The sequence below is a fragment of the Euprymna scolopes genome, chromosome 15 (assembly GCF_053919585.1).
Source record: "Euprymna scolopes isolate OS-2025 chromosome 15, ASM5391958v1, whole genome shotgun sequence".
Taxonomy (NCBI): domain Eukaryota; kingdom Metazoa; phylum Mollusca; class Cephalopoda; order Sepiida; family Sepiolidae; genus Euprymna; species Euprymna scolopes.
Window position 1 is genome coordinate 53,632,644 of NC_136496.1, and position 18,374 is coordinate 53,651,017.

The 18,374-nt window shown below is 31.8% G+C and overlaps 1 protein-coding gene across 1 annotated transcript in view; it reads right to left on the minus strand.

Annotated features, from left to right (window-relative positions):
- LOC145294236 (chromaffin granule amine transporter-like) overlaps positions 1 to 18,374 on the minus strand; it is a 213,123-nt gene that overhangs the window by 112,907 nt on the left and 81,842 nt on the right. The window contains exons 2-4 of the mRNA XM_080141341.1: positions 6,727 to 6,916; positions 6,260 to 6,464; positions 4,113 to 4,171 (exon numbers count right to left, since the gene is read on the minus strand). Coding sequence (XP_079997467.1) covers positions 4,113 to 4,171; positions 6,260 to 6,464; positions 6,727 to 6,916 — 454 coding nt within the window. The remainder of the gene's footprint in view (positions 1 to 4,112; positions 4,172 to 6,259; positions 6,465 to 6,726; positions 6,917 to 18,374) is intronic.

Below are 18,374 nucleotides of genomic sequence, written 5' to 3' on the forward strand. Positions count from 1 at the left end.
ACAAAAAAGTGAAGCAGAGGAAACATGGTGAAAAAAAAAGGTGATTACACGTAAATGGATAGTCTGCTGAAAGATAAATAATCCAATGACGGTAAAATCCAAAAATATAACTCCAATAAAGTTAATTGAATTTCCACTTGCACAAGTAAAATCCAAGAAAATCCCGCAATTGGAAGATGGTCCAAAATAATCCAAAGGCCGAAATCCATGGAATAATTCACAAATATGTATAAGGGAAAAGGGGAAAAATTCCAATAATATTAATAAAAGAAAAATAAGATATGCTTTTTACAAGTTCTCTCCAATTCTCTCTCCTCTTATCTTGAGCACGTAGTACAATGGGGAAAGGAGTGGCTGGTTACTTTTAATGCATCTAAAACCAAGCTTCTCTCTTTACATCATCAGCATTCTAATCCACATTTGTCATCAATTGAAATGAATGGCTCTCGTCTTCAGGAGGCCTCAAGTTTTGACAAGCTTCTGGGCTTGACCATTACTCCTGATCTTAAATGGAACACGTATATCAAATCTGTTGCCAAAGCCGCTGGAAAAATGGTGGGATCTTTCTATCGATCCAGTAGATATCTCACTGCTGATGCTATTCTCTATCTATATAAGAGCCAGGTACGTCCACGGATGGAATACTGTTGCCACATCTGGGCAGGAGCTGCTAGAAAGGACTTGTCCTGCCTTGATAGAGTTCAAAATAGACTTCGTAGCCTCGTAGGAGATGTCCTTTTCTCCTCCTTGCAACCTCTATCTCACAGAAGAGATGTTGCGAGTTTGTCTCTGATGTATCGTTATTTTCATGGAAAGTGTTCAACTGAGCTTCAATCTATGGTCCCCCCTCGCCAAACTTTCACAAGAAACACTCGTCTAGCTGTAAACACTATCAATAATTTCCCCCACTCTTTATCTGTGCCTAAACCTAAACGTAGATTCCATGAACAAAGCTTCTTTCTTAGAACTGCACGCCTGTGGAATTGTCTTCCGTTTTCCTGCTTTCCGGCTGACTACAATATGGTTGTGTTCAAGTCTAAAGTAAATAAGTTCTTGATGAGCCGTTCCATATAAGTTATTGAATTTACCAAATTTTCATTAATAATGATTATTATATTGACCAATTTCTACTGTTCACTCTTTAACCCTTATCCTTGAGTGGCCTCTGGGCCTTGATAATGTGGTGATGCCTTTGTAAAAAAAAAAAACAAAAAAAAAACACTGCTGCCGAGACATAAGTATAAATAAGAAAGATCAGAGAAGAAGAAGAGGAAAAAAATTAAATGGTGAAAGAATTAAAATAGAAAAACAAATGTCAAAATGACCCAGACAGGAAATGTTAAAAGGCGCGAAAAAAAATTTATAGGGAAAAATAATATAGGTCAACTGAAATGTACAGGTTATTACTCAAGAAAATGTCAGCAAGAGTTGTTAAAAGACACTAAATGGAAAATTAATAAATAAATAAATAAATAAATAGAAAATAAATAATAAATAAATAATAAATAAATAAATAAAAAATATAAAATAAAATATAAAATATAAAATAAAAATTATTTAAGGAGAGAGGATGGCCGGTATCTGCAAATTCAGGAAAAAGCAAGAAAGAAAGTAAGTAAATGCATATAGTAAAATAATAAGTAAATATATATACAAGATATGAAAGTGTGATTAGATTGATATATAAGATAGATAGAAATATTTAAAGACTAAAACAGAAATTGCAGATAAAAAACTGGCCAAGCAAAGAAGAAATAAAGAATTAAAATAAAGGATTATTAAATCATAAAGCATTAAGAAAGTATGTAGAAAAAACGATAAAGTTAAAGAAAAAATTATATATCTATCTAAAAGTTAAAAGTAACAACTATGTAATTTCAAAATTGCCATAATTAAATTTGGACTTATGTTTTCAGAAAGAGATCAGTCCATTTTTAGAATTTATTATATTGTTACTTTGAGGGGAAGTAATTATAGTTATAGCTTCGGTTGTGCAGAGGCGACATGACTTAGAGACTTAACTTTTTTATGATGGTCCATTTCATTGAGAAGGGGGTATTATTAAAGTTAAGTTTTTTAATTAAAGTGGTTAGAGAAGTTCCTTGGTTATTATTAGAATTATGGTTGTTAAAAGAAGAAATGTGGTTTGATATTCTTTTCTTAATTAATTTTGAAGTAGCGCCGATATATGTATGTACTTTATTAAAAGCTCGAGGTCTGGTATTAATATTAATTTGCTGATTTGTATTAGTTAAATAGTTTGAATTTTGTTCATGGTGGGACAATGATTATATGAGGACTATTTTGGAGGGGATAATGAATGTTGTTAGTGTTAGGATGGCTGTTAGGAGAAATATTAGCATTATTATTATTATTATTATTATTATTATTATTATTATTATCAATATTGCTAGTTGTATAATTGTAGATGGAGGGGCTGCTCGAGAGGTGTATTGGATTAGTAACTATATCAGATGGAAGATGAGAAGAAGGATAACTTGAAGACGAAATATTAGTGTCTGTTACGGGAGGATTGCGTGGGAGCTCAGTAATTGTGCAAGAATATATAACATCTTTATGTATGCAATCATTATTGAGTGGGCAAAGATGTTTGTTATTACAATTACAGTTGGTTTTGGGTTTAATTGGGAAAGGGTTTTTTTTTTGCTGATTTAATTTTTTTGTTATTAGATGTTAAGATTCTTTGTGCTAAATTAGGCATTGTTGAATAAGAAATCCTGATTGAAATTTTATTGAAAACAGAACTATATCTGTGTGGGTATTTGAAAGAGTGTTGTATAATGTTGAAGAATTCCTTTTAGTTTTGACATTTATGTTAAATGGAGGATTAAACCAAATATTTTTCTTTCTCCTGATGCAACTGGGTGGGTTAGAGGTATTGCGATTAGTATTTTGGTTTGGATTATATATGTGGACTGGTTCATTGTTATTGATAGCGGCAGATCTTGTTATTTGAACTGGTCCCTTACGATTCATATTGTGTGTGATTACAGATTTAAGGCGGCTTGCAGGAGGAGCATAATTGTTGTATTTAATCTTTTCCTTGTGTCCTGAGTTCCATTGAAGAAAGTAGCATTTTGATTAAAAGTTTTTTTTATCAGCAGAAAGAGCAGAAATTCTTCTAGAGACGGATGGTACTATAGATTTTATAACTGAGTTATTAGGTTTATGATAGGGGCTATGAGTTTCGGTGTTAAGATTAAGTGTAACATCTAGAAAATTTGAAGTTTTTTAACAAAAAAACTTTAAATTTACCAGATGTTCGATAATTATAGAAAGGCCAAAGTTATTAAAGAAGTTATGTAATTTTTTAATTGTTTTGTTGTACTCTCTTGGCCTGGCTGTTGTAGTAAAAAGGGCATCGTCTCTATAAAGACCCCCCTTGGATATGTTTAAAGTGGTATTTAAGTTCTTTCAGTAAGAAGAGTCCCACTAAATCGGTAACTTCTGCAGAGCCAGAAGGACGCATCATGATGTCAAAATTATCAGAGGTGTCCTTTCTAGTTCAAAGCTTATTGTTAAATTGTATAAGGGACTTTCTCGCTAGGAGAATTAATTTAATTTCTAAATTAGTTAAGTCAGAATTTCTTTTAGAAAAGATAAGAGCCTTATTTAAAAGGATCGGAGAAATTGGTTGATAATAATTTTGGATGTCAAAGATTATGAAGTTAAGGAGGTGCTTATTTTTAAGGGAGACAAACCAATTAATAACGGAATCTGAATTCAGCCAAAGAGGGAAACTTACTTTTTCTTTAATAGAAGGCATGATTCTATCTAAGATATTTTTGCTTACAGCTCCTTAGTCAGAGTTAGATGGGCGGATCAATCTGATGGATAAACCTTATTTCTATGACAACCCCTCCAACCCTTTTGCTAAAAGAAATTCTGGCTTAACTAATAATCTAATCGAAGTCATGCTACATTGCAATATATAAGGTTTGTATCTTCGGTTTTTTCTGAATTTTAACAAGATAACTTAGATTCGAATAATACTTTTTCATGTATAAAATGTGTTGTGGAAGTGTAAATACGTAAGGAGATCATAAAGTTTGGAGAATTCAAATGTTTCTCGAGAGCAGAATATTACTTACCAAGGGTAGACACTATGAGAGCTATATTGCCAAACAACATTGGTCTTCTATAACCAAACCTGTATTTTAAGAAATAAACAAAAGTATTATACAATTGCATAAAAGGACAATAATATAATTGCAACATTTCAGTCAAAAAGAAACTATAATATCACAAACTAATTTTCTTTCAGTGTATTTTATTTTGTTTTCTTACATAATTAAACCATCACCCTTTCCTTACCTGAATGTGCATGCCACAATGTCAAGGTCTAAAATTTTAACGTCATGACGCCATTTCTAGTAAACTTTTCATGTTGAAATGAAGTTGAAATATATTTTGTGTAAATTTTTTGTTTTCAATCACAAAGAAAGGAAGGGGAACGCTTAAGACATCCTTAATTATATTTTTATATTCAATGCTTAATAGCGCTCTGTTTTTTTTTGTTTTGCTTTTTTTGTTTTGTTTTTTGTTTGCTTCCACTGATCACTTTAATAATTTCTCTTCTTGTGGGTGAATAGAAAATTGGTTTTGTAGTGCTCTAAGGGTCTCTTTGCTGATATAAGTGTCCAATATCCTAAGTAGAGCTAGAATCCAAATTGCTTAATATCCTGAGTAAAGCAGGTAGTATCCAAAATTATTATTTTTTTCACTCTTCGAAAAACAAGAAGTTTCTCTTTTGAAAAAAGAACCTTCACATACATATATATCTGTATGTACGTTATAACATTTCACATACATTTAGATTTGTACATACATTATTTTCACACATTTGTTTGCATGTACGTTATCACCTTTCATACTTTCATGTTTATACATACGTTATCATTTTTAATAGACATTTATGTTTGCACGTACATTATCATCTTCTATATATTTTATGTTTTTACATACATAATCACCTTCCACAAATCTATGTTCGTCCGTAGGTTATCACTGTTTGTTTGTACGTACATTATCACATTCTTTTACATACATTATCACATTCTTTTACATACATTATCTCCTATCACACACATTTCTTTTCCTACGTATGTTATCACCTTTCACACATGTTTGTAATTTATTACTTTTCACATACATGTTTGTACGTACGCTATCACCTTTCATTTGTTTCATTTTACTTCAGTCGAAGTTCTCCAAAAATCAAACGGACCCCTTTCTAAGGGCTAACACTTGATCTCCATATGAGATATCCAGACATTCGAATATTCCATTAAAGTTCTTTATCTCTTAAACATTCAGTTAGTAAAGAAGCCGAGAACATTATTTTCCCTAATCGACCATATTAAAATGTTATGTTATATCTTTCTTTTTGGTCTCTTGAACTTGCTGGATTCTAGAACAAGAATACATCTAGTCTGGTAGAGTTTCCAGCTTCGTGCTGTTACTTGAAGTAACATCACTTGAAAAAGATGTAATATTCCTTGTAAAAGTCATTGTGGGTAAGCCATTCTGAGGAGATCTTATTTGGGCTACAAATACGAATGTGATTTTGAATGTTTAGTCAGGGTTTACTTGTAGCAAAAATGCCAGGCTGTCTTGACAAATTCTTGTACAGAGAATGGCTCCGAGTAGGGGAAAATGTCGATAGTAAGACTCTAGGATCAACATTGCAGCTTTCCAGTGGGGGAAACATCCGGAATAAAGCTGCTGTAAACACCATTAAGACTCTGTGTTATACGAATCTTCATGTTCAGCTTTTCTGAGAATCCGTCAAATCCAAACCAAAAATAGACCAGGCATGTTTCTCTTTTGGCCGATGCAAAACCTCAGAGTTGTTATTTGTCCCTTAATATTATAATTGTTATATGTTTTGTTTAGAAATTCACATCTAGACGCTAAAATATATGCAGACGATTAAATATATGTACACGTCAATAAATACATATGATATATACAACCTCCACATTATACCCCAAGACGATACACAAATTCAATCACACACATTTATATATATATATATATATATATATATATATATATATATGCAGAACACACGTATATAGATTACTGTGACATTCTCATACAATCTAACCACTAGAAGACACATGCATATATATTTATACACCCACCACTACACAACAATAATACTCGTAGAGGTTTACATTAATATTTAAATACACGGTTCAAGTATAAAGAAATAATGGAACTTGAAATGTTTTACCTTGTGACAATGTAACCGATGAAAGGATTACACACAAACTGTGCAATTCCTTTGGCGGCAATCAAGTAACCATAACGACCGTTGTTGTTTATATCGTGGGAATAGATTCCATCTTTAGCAGGTTTATTACTTGTTGAGTTTAAGTCTGTCATGTTTAGCGCCTCCGGGTGTTCCATATTGTACAGCATTTCTGGAAGAATTGGATCTACAAGACAAAACAATAGAAAAAAGATGGGAAGATGCTTAAATGTTGTTTTCAATGGAAATCCGAACGTTTTAGATTAGAATATCACAAAGTATTTTCTAGAAGAGATCTAATTGAATTTTAATGTATTCTTTTTAACAACGTTCGATATACAATAAACTAGAATAAACATAATGATTTTATAGGAAGAGAGCTATCGATGACAAGAAAAACAATAAAGAAAATTACTTGACTTTATATATTAGGTGTCTGTTTTACTTACCAACTAGAGTCAGCAGTAAGCTGTCGTTGAACAAGGAGAGGCACACAATACAAATGATTAGGTGCGGAGAAGACCGTAATCGATCGAAGCACGACTGTTCATTCATCGGTTCTTCTCGGATGATTACTAAATTGGATAGAAGATGTTCCGTTGACGATGCTGATATCTCTGGCGATGGTCCATATTGATGCTGGAAGAAAAAACGATAAGAAATATTCAGAAAAAGACCAAAATAGTATAAAATTCTCAAATCCAGGACGAATTCATATAAATATCACCGATAGAATTAGTGATAAAATCCTTTCTGAGATGCAACCATATTTGGTAGAATAAGATTTTATCTATGGCTGACATTTCTTAAAAATTTAAAAATAAAAAATGCACCTCTTTTGTGTGTTGCTACTCTATTGCACATTGAGGGTCGTCTCACCAGAGATTTTACATTTAAGATCTTTATCTGTGAGGTTACCTTAAAGGAAATCTCAAGATTATTCCTGAATTAAAAAAAACTATTACAGCTCAAAATAATGACAATGTAAGGAAAGTATAAAAAATGATAAAAAATCAAATCGTCTTATAGAATTATGCTATTTTGTAAAGTTATATGGAATCATGTTTGTAATGTAAAGTTTTATTCAATTATTTTTTATTTTGTAAAGTTTTATTCAATTATTTTTATTTTGTAAAGTTTTATTCAATTATTTTTATTTTGTAAAGTTTTATTCAATTATTTTTATTTTGTAAAGTTTTATTTAATTATGTTTATTTTGTAAAGTTTTATTCAATTGTTTATTTTGTAAAGTTTTATTAAATTATTTAATTTCGTAAAGTTTTATTCAATTATGTTTATTTAGTAAAGTTTTATTCAATTATGTTTATTTTGTAAAGTTTTATTCAATTATTTTTATTTTGTAAAGTTTTATTCAATTATGTTTATTTTGTAAAGTTTTATTCAATTATGTTAACTTTGTAAAGTTTTATTCAATTATTTTTATTTTGTAAAGTTTTATTCAATTATGTTTATTTAGTAAAGTTTTATTCAATTATGACAAATTTGTAAAGTTTTATTCAATTATTTTTATTTTGTAAAGTTTTATATAATTATTTTTATTTTTTAAAGTTTTATTCAATTATGTTTATTTTGTAAAATTTTATTCCTTTATATTTATTTTGTAAAGTTTTATTCAATTATGTTTATTTTGTAAAGGTTTATTCAATTATGTTTAATTTATAAAGTTTTATTCATTTTTTTATTTTGTAAAGTGTTATTAAATTATGTTTATTTTGTAAAGTTTTATATAATTATGTTTATTTTGTAAAGTTTTATTCAATTATTTTTATTTTGTAAAGTGTTATTTAATTATATTTATTTTGTAAAGTTTTATTCAATTATGTTTATTTTGTAAAGTTTTATTCATTTATATTTATTTTGTAAAGTTTTATTCAATTATGTTTATTTTGTAAAGTTTTATATAATTATGTTTATTTTGTAAAGTTTTATTCAATTATGTTTATTTTGTAAAGTTTTATTCATTTATATTTATTTTGTAAAGTTTTATTCAATTATGTTTATTTTGTAAAGGTTTAATCAATTACGTTTATTTTATTTTTGTAAAATTTTATTCAATTATATTTATTTTGTAAAGTTTTATTCAATCATCGTCATGTTTTATTTGTTTATTTTATTATTTTTAATTTGTAACGTTTTATTCAATATTGTTTATTATGCAAAGTTTTAATGAATTCTGTGTATTTTGTAAAGGTTTAATCAATTGTGTTTATTTTGTAAAGTTTTATTAAATTATGTTTATTTTGTAATGTTTTATTCAATTGGGTTTATTTTTTAAAGTGTTATTCAATTATGTTTATTTTGTAATGTTTTATTAAATTATGTTTATTTTGTAATGTTTTATTCAAGTGGGTTTATTTTTTAAAGTGTTATTCAAGTGGGTTTTATTATGTAAACTCTTATTGATTTTTTATGTGAAGTCATTTTTTGAATTTTGTTTTGTATATGAAGTCTTATTTTTGCTTATAAAATGATGTTTTTTTGTTTCTAAAAGTCTTATTCAATTGTGTTTATTAGTAAATTCGTATTTTTTTTTTATTCAAGTATGTTTTCATATAACTTTCATAGGTCCATCACAGTGAAGTATATGATAAGTTTTTTATCGGTTTGTCGTGAGGATATTTTAAATAGACTTTTGTTTTGTTTGTGAAAATGAAGTTTCAAACAACATTACGCATGAAACGAGGAACAATAATCTCAAAGTTTTAACATATCATGTGATGCCGATTCGTTGATCTGCCATTTAGACGTTAGTTATAACGTATGAAAGAATGAACTTTAAAATAGCATTTTTGTTAGTCAATCAAAATGAAGTTTGATATAGAATTTTTTGTTTGTCACAATGAAGTTTAAACTAACGGTTTTGTATATGTATAACGATGTTATTTTAAATAGAGTTTTGCTTAGTCTGTCAGGATAATATTTGAAATAGACTTTACCTATGAAACGAGAGGCAATATTTTAACATATAATTTTAATTTAACATTTGATGCTAATCTAGCGTCCCGAATTTTAAACGTTCTACTAAAACTCTCCCGGTTTATTATATTTTAATGTTTAGCGACATTACATACAACTTTCTTGGTTTTCTGTTCATTTGGTTTTGTGTCAGGAAAATGATTCTATATTATATATTGTTTATATATATATATATTGTTTATATATATATATATATATATATATATATATATATATATACATATGTATATATATAAACATACAACTATAACCAATCAATGACTTCTTTACCATCGTATTGTTTCTTTAATAACTACAAATAGTTAGAAATGATAAAGAAGGTTCCAGATCCAAAGAGTAGGTTGGAGTATTAGGACTAATTTTACAGTAAAGCATAAGATAAGAACGTTTTACAAAACAAACTGATGAGGTGAAAGGTATTTACCTACCTTACTTATGCCATGATAGGTATATATTAATCAATATTGGAAAGAAACATCAGTTTTCATTTGTAATTTATATACAGAAAGCTTGTAAAATAATAGTCTTTGATTTACTATTTCATATACGCGCTTCAATTATATCAAAATAAAGTAGCAGGTCTTTCTTTTTACTTATGTATGTAAATCTCACTCTTTCAGCCTCTTTATACATAAATACATACATAAATATATATATATATATATATATATATATACGTTTATATGTGAGTATATATGTACATATCTAAAAGTATACACACATATGTATATTTGATAGTTATTCATATTCTAAAGAGAAAAATACACCTTCTTTTTAAGCTGGCATATTATTAATTAGCACTCTCTAAAGAGAATGTTTCTCTTAACCCTCATTTTTGTACTTATTCAGTGGGCGGGCAAATGCATATATTGTATTCAAGACATTAGTGTCTTGAGTTGAACGAATATGTTAGTCATGTGATGATTTTCATCTTTACTTGCTGCCCAACTTATGAGAAAATGTTAACGAGTGGAATTAAATATATCTACTAACAAACACATATACATACAACATTTGAAAAATTCCCATTCCATAGGCATACAAATAGACCAACACTTCACAACAGTCGGTTAAACTGTCGAATCATTGACTGAAAAATCGTTTACATTTGGCATCTGTAACTATATAGATTAAGTGTTCAGTGTTTCTATGAAACAGAAAGTATCGATGGAAGATCGAATTAATCTATAGTTTTAATTTAAATTACACTAGCCAACAAAAAATTGTTATGGTGCCTAAGATGTTTCAACTGTTTTTATATAATTTGATGGCGCTGATTCCAGAAATGCTGTCACTTTTTTCTATCAGGTCTAGTTTTTCTGCTATGGTATCTGTAGGAAGCTGATAGCTAAAATAAAAACAGGCAAATTGAAGAAACAATATTTTTATGCAACTTTAAGATTCATATTCATGAAATCACACCAAAATATTTACAATTAAAGTTAAAAAAAAAAAAATGCTACGCATAGACATCATCATTCATAAATTGATGTTTTACTGATTTTCTAGAATGAATGATAGAATAACAATAGTCTGCAAGCATGGTGGCATCCCAACGACCTTGATAGCCAACTTCCATGTCGCTGATGTCTTGATGGAAGCACTCCCCTTACTCGTTGCTCACATCACCTAGATTTACTACAAAACGGGCAGGATGGCTGTGCAAAAAATAGCTTGATGCTCATATTTGCACCCAGTTGATGGAAACTTATGAGTAATGTATCAACAAGCTCTTTGTATACATATTATTTTAATTGGAATTCATTATTGATATGAGTATGATTTATATAAATTTATTTTATTGCGGACTATTATTCTCATCTTTTTATTAGTTGTTGTTTCACGGCGTTTCGGCCAACTATTCCTCTGGCCTTTGTTAGGTGGTAACCGCGACGGATAGGAACTTCGAATCTCCTAACTGCATTCTCAGCAATCACTGCCATCTGTAGTTATTGTCGTCTCACCAAGTTTTGGCCAAGTAAGCCTCTGGCCGGCTTTGGGTAGGATTGAAACCGCTATCTTCAGACAATGCTCATCTGGAACCGTAGAGATTGAACGTCTCTGTCAACTGCACCACGGGCGCCGAAGATTTATAAGCTAAAAAAATCTAACCTTAATTACCCTTCGGAGCCCGTGACGCAGTGGATAGAGACGTTGAATCTCTACGGTTCCAGATGAGCATTGTCTGAAGATAGCGGTTTCAATCCTACCCAAAGCCGGCCAGAGGCTTACTTGGCCAAAACGTGGTGATGGCAGTGATTGCTGAGAATGCAGTTAGGAGATTCGAAGTTCCTATCCGCCGCGGTTACCACCTAACAAAAGCCAGAGGAATAGTTGGCCGAAACGTCGTGAAACAACAATTAATAAAAAGATGAGAATAATAGTCCGCAATAAATAAATTTATATAAGATCTTTGATGTTGGACGCTTTTATTTTTCCCCAAAAGAATTTTATTACATTCGTAAACGCCGTAATTTTGCAGGCTTCACAAAATTACACAAATTTGCGTCATTCATTAAATTTGGAATTTAGGGTCCATAAAAAAATCAAGCTTTTAATTCCTCTATGGTTAGACCTGAAAGTTTCATGCAAATATATTTGAAACAGTCGCCATCTTTCTCAAAAGCCTTCACAAACTGTTTCACGATACCAAGCCTTATGTGAAAAGGAGGAAACACAATTTTGGAACGCTCCACCAAAGAATATTAAGAGAGCCAGAAATCAGTTCATTGCACGAAGGCCAATCTGTTTTTATCCTTGTTGTTAGCATGGTATCCAACAAACACAAGGAGCAAGGAAATTTTGTGTTTTTTTTTTTTCTTGAGGATCGTTGAATGGTCTAGAGCAATTGAGCCATATAAGCTTCATTGTGAAGAGGAACACATTTTAAACTTCTTTTGGAACTGTTTATAAAAAGGCGTTAATCTTAAGAATAATACTGTTCAAAACCAAGCTGTCGCAGCAGGTCGGCTACGTCGCTCCAATATACTATGTCATTTTCTTACGTGAAATATGGGGAGAATTCAATATGGCGTTTTCTATAGAAGGTTATGAGTGTTACAGGTTGAAATAGATTTTTCTTTGAGTCTTGAAGCTAAAATTCAGAAAATTCTTTGGAAAAGTTGAGATCTCTAGTCACGACAGTAAATTCTCCTTGAGAAAATAGCGGTGGTAGTGAAGAAGGCGGACAACTGGCATCTAAAACAATGGTTTTACTACTTTCAGTGGACAAAACAGAGGTTTGGTCCGCTTCAAAACCAGGCAATTCCATTTCAGGCAATCCTTTAAACACTCGAGCAGGAATTTCGTTGCAATGTGGAATTGGCCTAATTGGACTTGAGGTTTGGATAAACGAATTCCTGTTCTTCTTGTTGATTCCTTTCATTTTGACTGCACAGAAATAGCAGCCATTGAAATGTTTTTTTCGATTCACGCCAGACGATTGGAATACCAAAACGGAGTTACTTTCTATCTTTTTTATTCACGTTGTTGCTTGCATACAATATGGGGCCCATGCTTTATCTTTGTCACCTAGCATTACTTTGAAGTAAACAAGATAAGCACATTTCATAAATTCACGGGTCCTTTTCCGGGTTGCATTGCAACGTGTATTCTCCACAAATATACATGGTAGCATTTATATGCATAGTGGTTGGACGGAGCCTTTTGTTATCCCCATGAAGAAGGCAGAAACTGTGGTGTATCTGTTAATCGACGAGATTTTCTCCAGATTTTGGACATTGCTTTAGCTTGTAATGGATAACAAGCCTGAAAATATAAATAAAGTGATGAAATGTATTGAAGGACCTCAATGTACGTCATATGACCACGCCATTCTACCATCTTAAGTAATGGGAAAGTTGATAGAATTATGCATGATGTCCTAGCAAAAACAGGGAACCAGGAACAGTTCTGCAACGTTTAAACCAATCAAATGTGGGCGGCTGTCAGGTTATATGTGAATAAGATAACAAATTCCTCCCCATATTACTTGCTCTAAAACAGAGATGTTATTCTGCCATTAGATAACATACTTTTGTGATGAACATCATGAAATTGTTCTACAAGAAATACATTGGACCTTCTCTTTAGTGAGCAACAACATAAGCCAAAAAAAAAAAAAGATGATAGAAGATTCACTTAGCAAAACGAAAAACGTGCAGTTTAAGATTGGCTATTTAGTTTATTATAAAAACAAAGCACCAGAAGAGGGAGAAACTAGATGCGCGCTGACAGCCGTCATAATTAAGGAAACTGGGCTCATCTGTTATAGAATTAGAAACCAATTAATGGACTCTGTTACAAAGGCACATTCTGAACATATTGGAAATCCTCACAACAGAGTGGTCGTTAAAGAAAACTGTGTTGGCCGCTCTAATGAAAACCAGCGATTCGGACAGCAAATCAGTCACAGAGCATGCTGATTTTCCCATGCAGAAAACATTAACGTAAGGATTCTGACGAGGAATCCAACGTAGCGTTGACGAAGCGTAAATTCGTGACGTGTAGTATTACGTTAGAAGGCGTTAATAGGATTGACGCAGGTAGTCACGTAATTGGGACATTTTCAAACTCTATTTGTACGGTTTTATTTTTTTATTCTGTTACGCTGGAGACGACGAGAAGACGGTCGGGGATTAGCAATACATCGACTAACATTATTAGTTCAGAGTAAAAAAACCGTCTTCACTTTCTCATGACAACAAATATTGGTAGAATTTGCTGGTAGAAATGCCGATTTAGTATTTATATTAAGAACAATTAGAGACCAATTCACAATTTCATTTGTCAAGAATACGGTTTGATTTTTTTTCTCATGGACATAGTGTGAACTTACGATTTACTTTTTAGCACGTAGGATCATTTTTCAAGACAATTAATTACCTTACCTTTCAGCTAGGATCAAATGTTAATTGTCTTTTCTAGGCCAAATTAGAGGTGAAAGCAAATTATTTATAAATAATGAATTCCAATTGCTTATAATTTAATTTGGCAATTTATTCGCAAAATAATAGCCCTATTTGGAATATCAGACTTACAAAATTAATTTATGCATATCATTAAATCAAGCTGAATGTTTTTTGCATTTTTTTAAAATTAAAAATCAACGAATTAACTTCATGAAATAAAAAGACTACATACATAAATAATCCATTCAGAAAATTACTGATTTAATTATATGCGCTCGTTGGGCTTTCCGTTTCTTAGAAAACAAGTCAACATTTTAATTAATTATTTCATCTATATTAAGTAGTGTGAACTAGCATACAATTAAATCGACAAGAATATTCGAAGACCTTCCGCATTATTATTTCAAACCTAGATTTAAGTAAATACAGTTAATAAATGCCAAAGACTTCAAACCGTAAGTAATATGGTGTAAAATTATTGCCATAATATGGAATTCCTTGCATGTTTCCTGCTTCCCATGACTACTAACTCACAAAAGTTTAAATGACAGACATTTTGCTGCTATCTTTTTACAATTATATAAAAAAGAATTTTGTTTGTAAGTGGACTTGAAAACTGCTGGGCCGATTCTTTTGAAATTTAACCCAAACATACTTGATGTGTCTGGGAGTACTCTTATATAGATTTTGTATCGGGGTGCGTATGAAAAGTATCGAAAATCGATAATCGAAAAAATCAGATTAAAGAAGAAAGTCCGTATAAGTGCATTTGAGAAGTTTTATCACCGCACGACCAGAAATCAACTGTAGATTCATTCTTAAGACAGGTTCATTCTTAAGGCACGTTCAAAATGAATGTTTCTTTTTAGAACACAATTGAACCATGATACTTAAGTTTTGTATGTTTAATTTTAATTCAAGCTATTATGTAAAAATACTTTCATAAAATCAACAGTTGGTTCTTTGATAAGACAGGAGCGTGTTAGAAGTGAATGCTTCTGTTTAAAGAATAACTGACCATGACACTTGACTTTTGCATTTTAAACTTTAAATGAAGCCATTATTTAGAGATAATTTTATCAAATGAGCAATAGATTCTCTCCGGTGCAATATAAACTACATTATATTGTGGACTAAGTCACAGTGGCGAAGCGTGTAACGCTTCTTCACGGTACATTGCGCGGGGATGCCTAACTAGAGCAATCAACCGATTTGATTAAAGATGGGCGATTTTATCGAAGGAGGGTGGAACATTTGTTGATCTTATTTCATCCTCGATAACGTCGGGTCTTTCTGCTAGTATATATATATATATATATATATATATATATATATATATATATATATATATATATATATATATAAAGATTTAAATAAAATACACGGAAGTTTCTCTAGAGCTCTTTTCGGCTGTCATCTCGTCACGAGGAAAATCGATAGCATAACAAAATAATGTTATCTCGAAAGTTTAAAGAGTTCTAATGGGGAACTATTGAATGTGCCAAAAGTACGGGGGCAAACTAAAATTAAGTTTATTGTCGTTTAAAAACGATTAAAATATTGGCACAACGAGGGTGGGGGGAGCGAGAGAAAAGATTCAAAGTTCCTCAAAGAGAAACAATGCGTTCGCTGTTTCTTTTTGCCGGTGCAAAGAAGGTTTACGCACCGCGATAGAGACAGACTCCAAAATCTTTAAATGGTTTCCGGAGTCCGCTCTATGTAGCACCTCGAACCATTCTATTTTATATCTATCGGCACAGCATGGATTATCAACCAAATGCTGGCCAATAGCAGAGTTCAAGGCTGCAGAAGGAGGGAGACCACCAGATCCCATCCTCCCTTGTCTGATTTTAAATGGAACGTGCTGGTTTATATGAGTCAAAAGAGGCAAGGATGTTCGCCCAACATAACCAGCATTGCACTGACATTAAAATTGATACACAATATTGCTATTTTTGATGTAAGGCTAACTATCCCTGCGAAAAGAAGGAAAAGCAGGTCTCGTAGTGTATACCAAACGCAAAGACACAGAAAAGAAACAGTCGTAAATACTTCTGTGAATCTGTTTGGAAAGTCTAATACTCTTATCCCCAATCCACGGTAGTTTTAAATAAACCGGGCATTTCAAAGGTTCAAACTTTTCAGGGAATTTAAAATCCTCAACCTTTTTAAAAATACAGTCATCAATAAGGTCAACAGGATAACCATTATTGATGAATATTTCCTTGATCTTATCGAGTTCGGCGTCTAATCTATTCGGTGAACAAATCATGAGGGCTCTATGTACCAAAGTATTAAGCCGACCTTACGTGATTTTGGTACAAAAGACAACCAGTTCACATATAGGCCAGTAAAAGTCGGCTTCCTATAAATTGTAGTGAGAAAGTCCCCCCCCCTTGAACGTTCGACAAGAACATCCAAGAAGGGAAGCGAATTGTCCTTCTCACTTTCCATAGTGAACTTTAGAGCCCCAAGCAAAGAATTCAACCTATTAAAAAATGTTGACGCTTCACTTTGCGATGGAAAATAGCAAAAGTGTCGTCAACATATCTGTCAACGCCGGGTATTCTGCTAGTACATATTTCGACCTATCTCATCCAATTCCGGGAGACGCCAGGTATTCTGCTAGTACATATTTCCACTTATTTTATCCAATCCGGGGTAACGCCGGGTATTCTGTTACTACATATTTTGACCTATCTTATCCAATCCCGGGCGACGCTGGATATTCTGCTAGTATATATATCAACCTATGTCATCCAATCCTGGGCAACGTTGGGTATTCTGCTAGTACATATATTCACCTATCTAATCGAAACTTGGGCGACGTCGAGTATTCTGCTAGTACATGTATCCACCTTTCTCATCCAATCCCAGGTGACGCCGGGTATTCTGTTAGTACATATCTCACCAAAATCCGGGCAACGCCAGGTATTCTGCTAGTATATATATATCCACAAAGAGTAGGTTATGCCTGGGATCTCAAGTTTTAGAGAAACAAACCTTACTCGAAAATAAGAAGGAGGTTATGCCTGGGATCTCAAGCTTTAGAGAAATAAACGCTACTCGAAAATAAGGAGGAGGTTATCCCTGGGATCTCACTAAAGCCATTAACTCACATTTCGTATATTAAAATGTATAAGTCTGTAGTGAAACAAACGCTAATTAACTCATATTATGCCTCCCGCTTTCCCTTCCTACTCGACTATATGCAATGTTTTGGATTGAGAAATAGTGTTTACATTTTAAGGTATAGCAACTCGATCCTCGTCGGTAAAAAAAAATGTCAATCACTCATTATTCACCCCCCCCCTTCGATTTCTCTGTAAATTTGGTATTCTACGTTTTTAAATGCGATAATTACGTTGATACCAATTTAATATTTAACTCTGTGTTACCCTTCGAAGGCGGTTAATGTATATATTAAACGTCGCCATTAAAGTGAGCTGACGTCATCCACGTGTCATGATTAAGCGTTTTTTCAATTATGTATAAATAACATAGGAATCTATTTATATTATAGAGAATTACGTAGTATTTAACGTTAAAATGTCACTAAATCTGATGACCTCCCCCCCATGCAGAAAAACGGCCAGATGATCAACTTAGACTTGACCGTTTGGGCCAAATTTTATATATTATTTATCTGAAAGTCTGAACTTTAAAATGATATCAAATTTGTCAATTTTGGTTGGGTCTGTCAAAAGTTTTAGGCGGACATACAAACATACACACTAACAGACGTTTGAGATTTATATATATAGAAGATAGAAGCCTTCTTTTTATAAGTAACTAGTAGTGCTACCCGGCGTTGCTCGGGACCGTATACACAATGAAAAAATTGAATTTGGTTTTGTAATATATTTATTATTCTTATGAGAGAGGAATTTTGTATGTTTATGTATCATTTGCTATTTCGAGCAAAAGAATATTTTACCCGCATAAGACGGGTATTACATATATGAAATAATTGTATCTTACCTAGGGTAGGTAATTTACAGCATGTATATGCAAGGACAGTTAATATGCAACACATTTATCTAATCAAATCCCAAGCGATGCCAGGTATTTTGCTAATATATATTCTCACCTAATTCATTCAATCCCGGGCAACGCTGGGTATTCTGTTAGTATATATTTCAATCAATCTAATTCAATACAAGGCAACGCCAAATATTCTGCTAGTATGT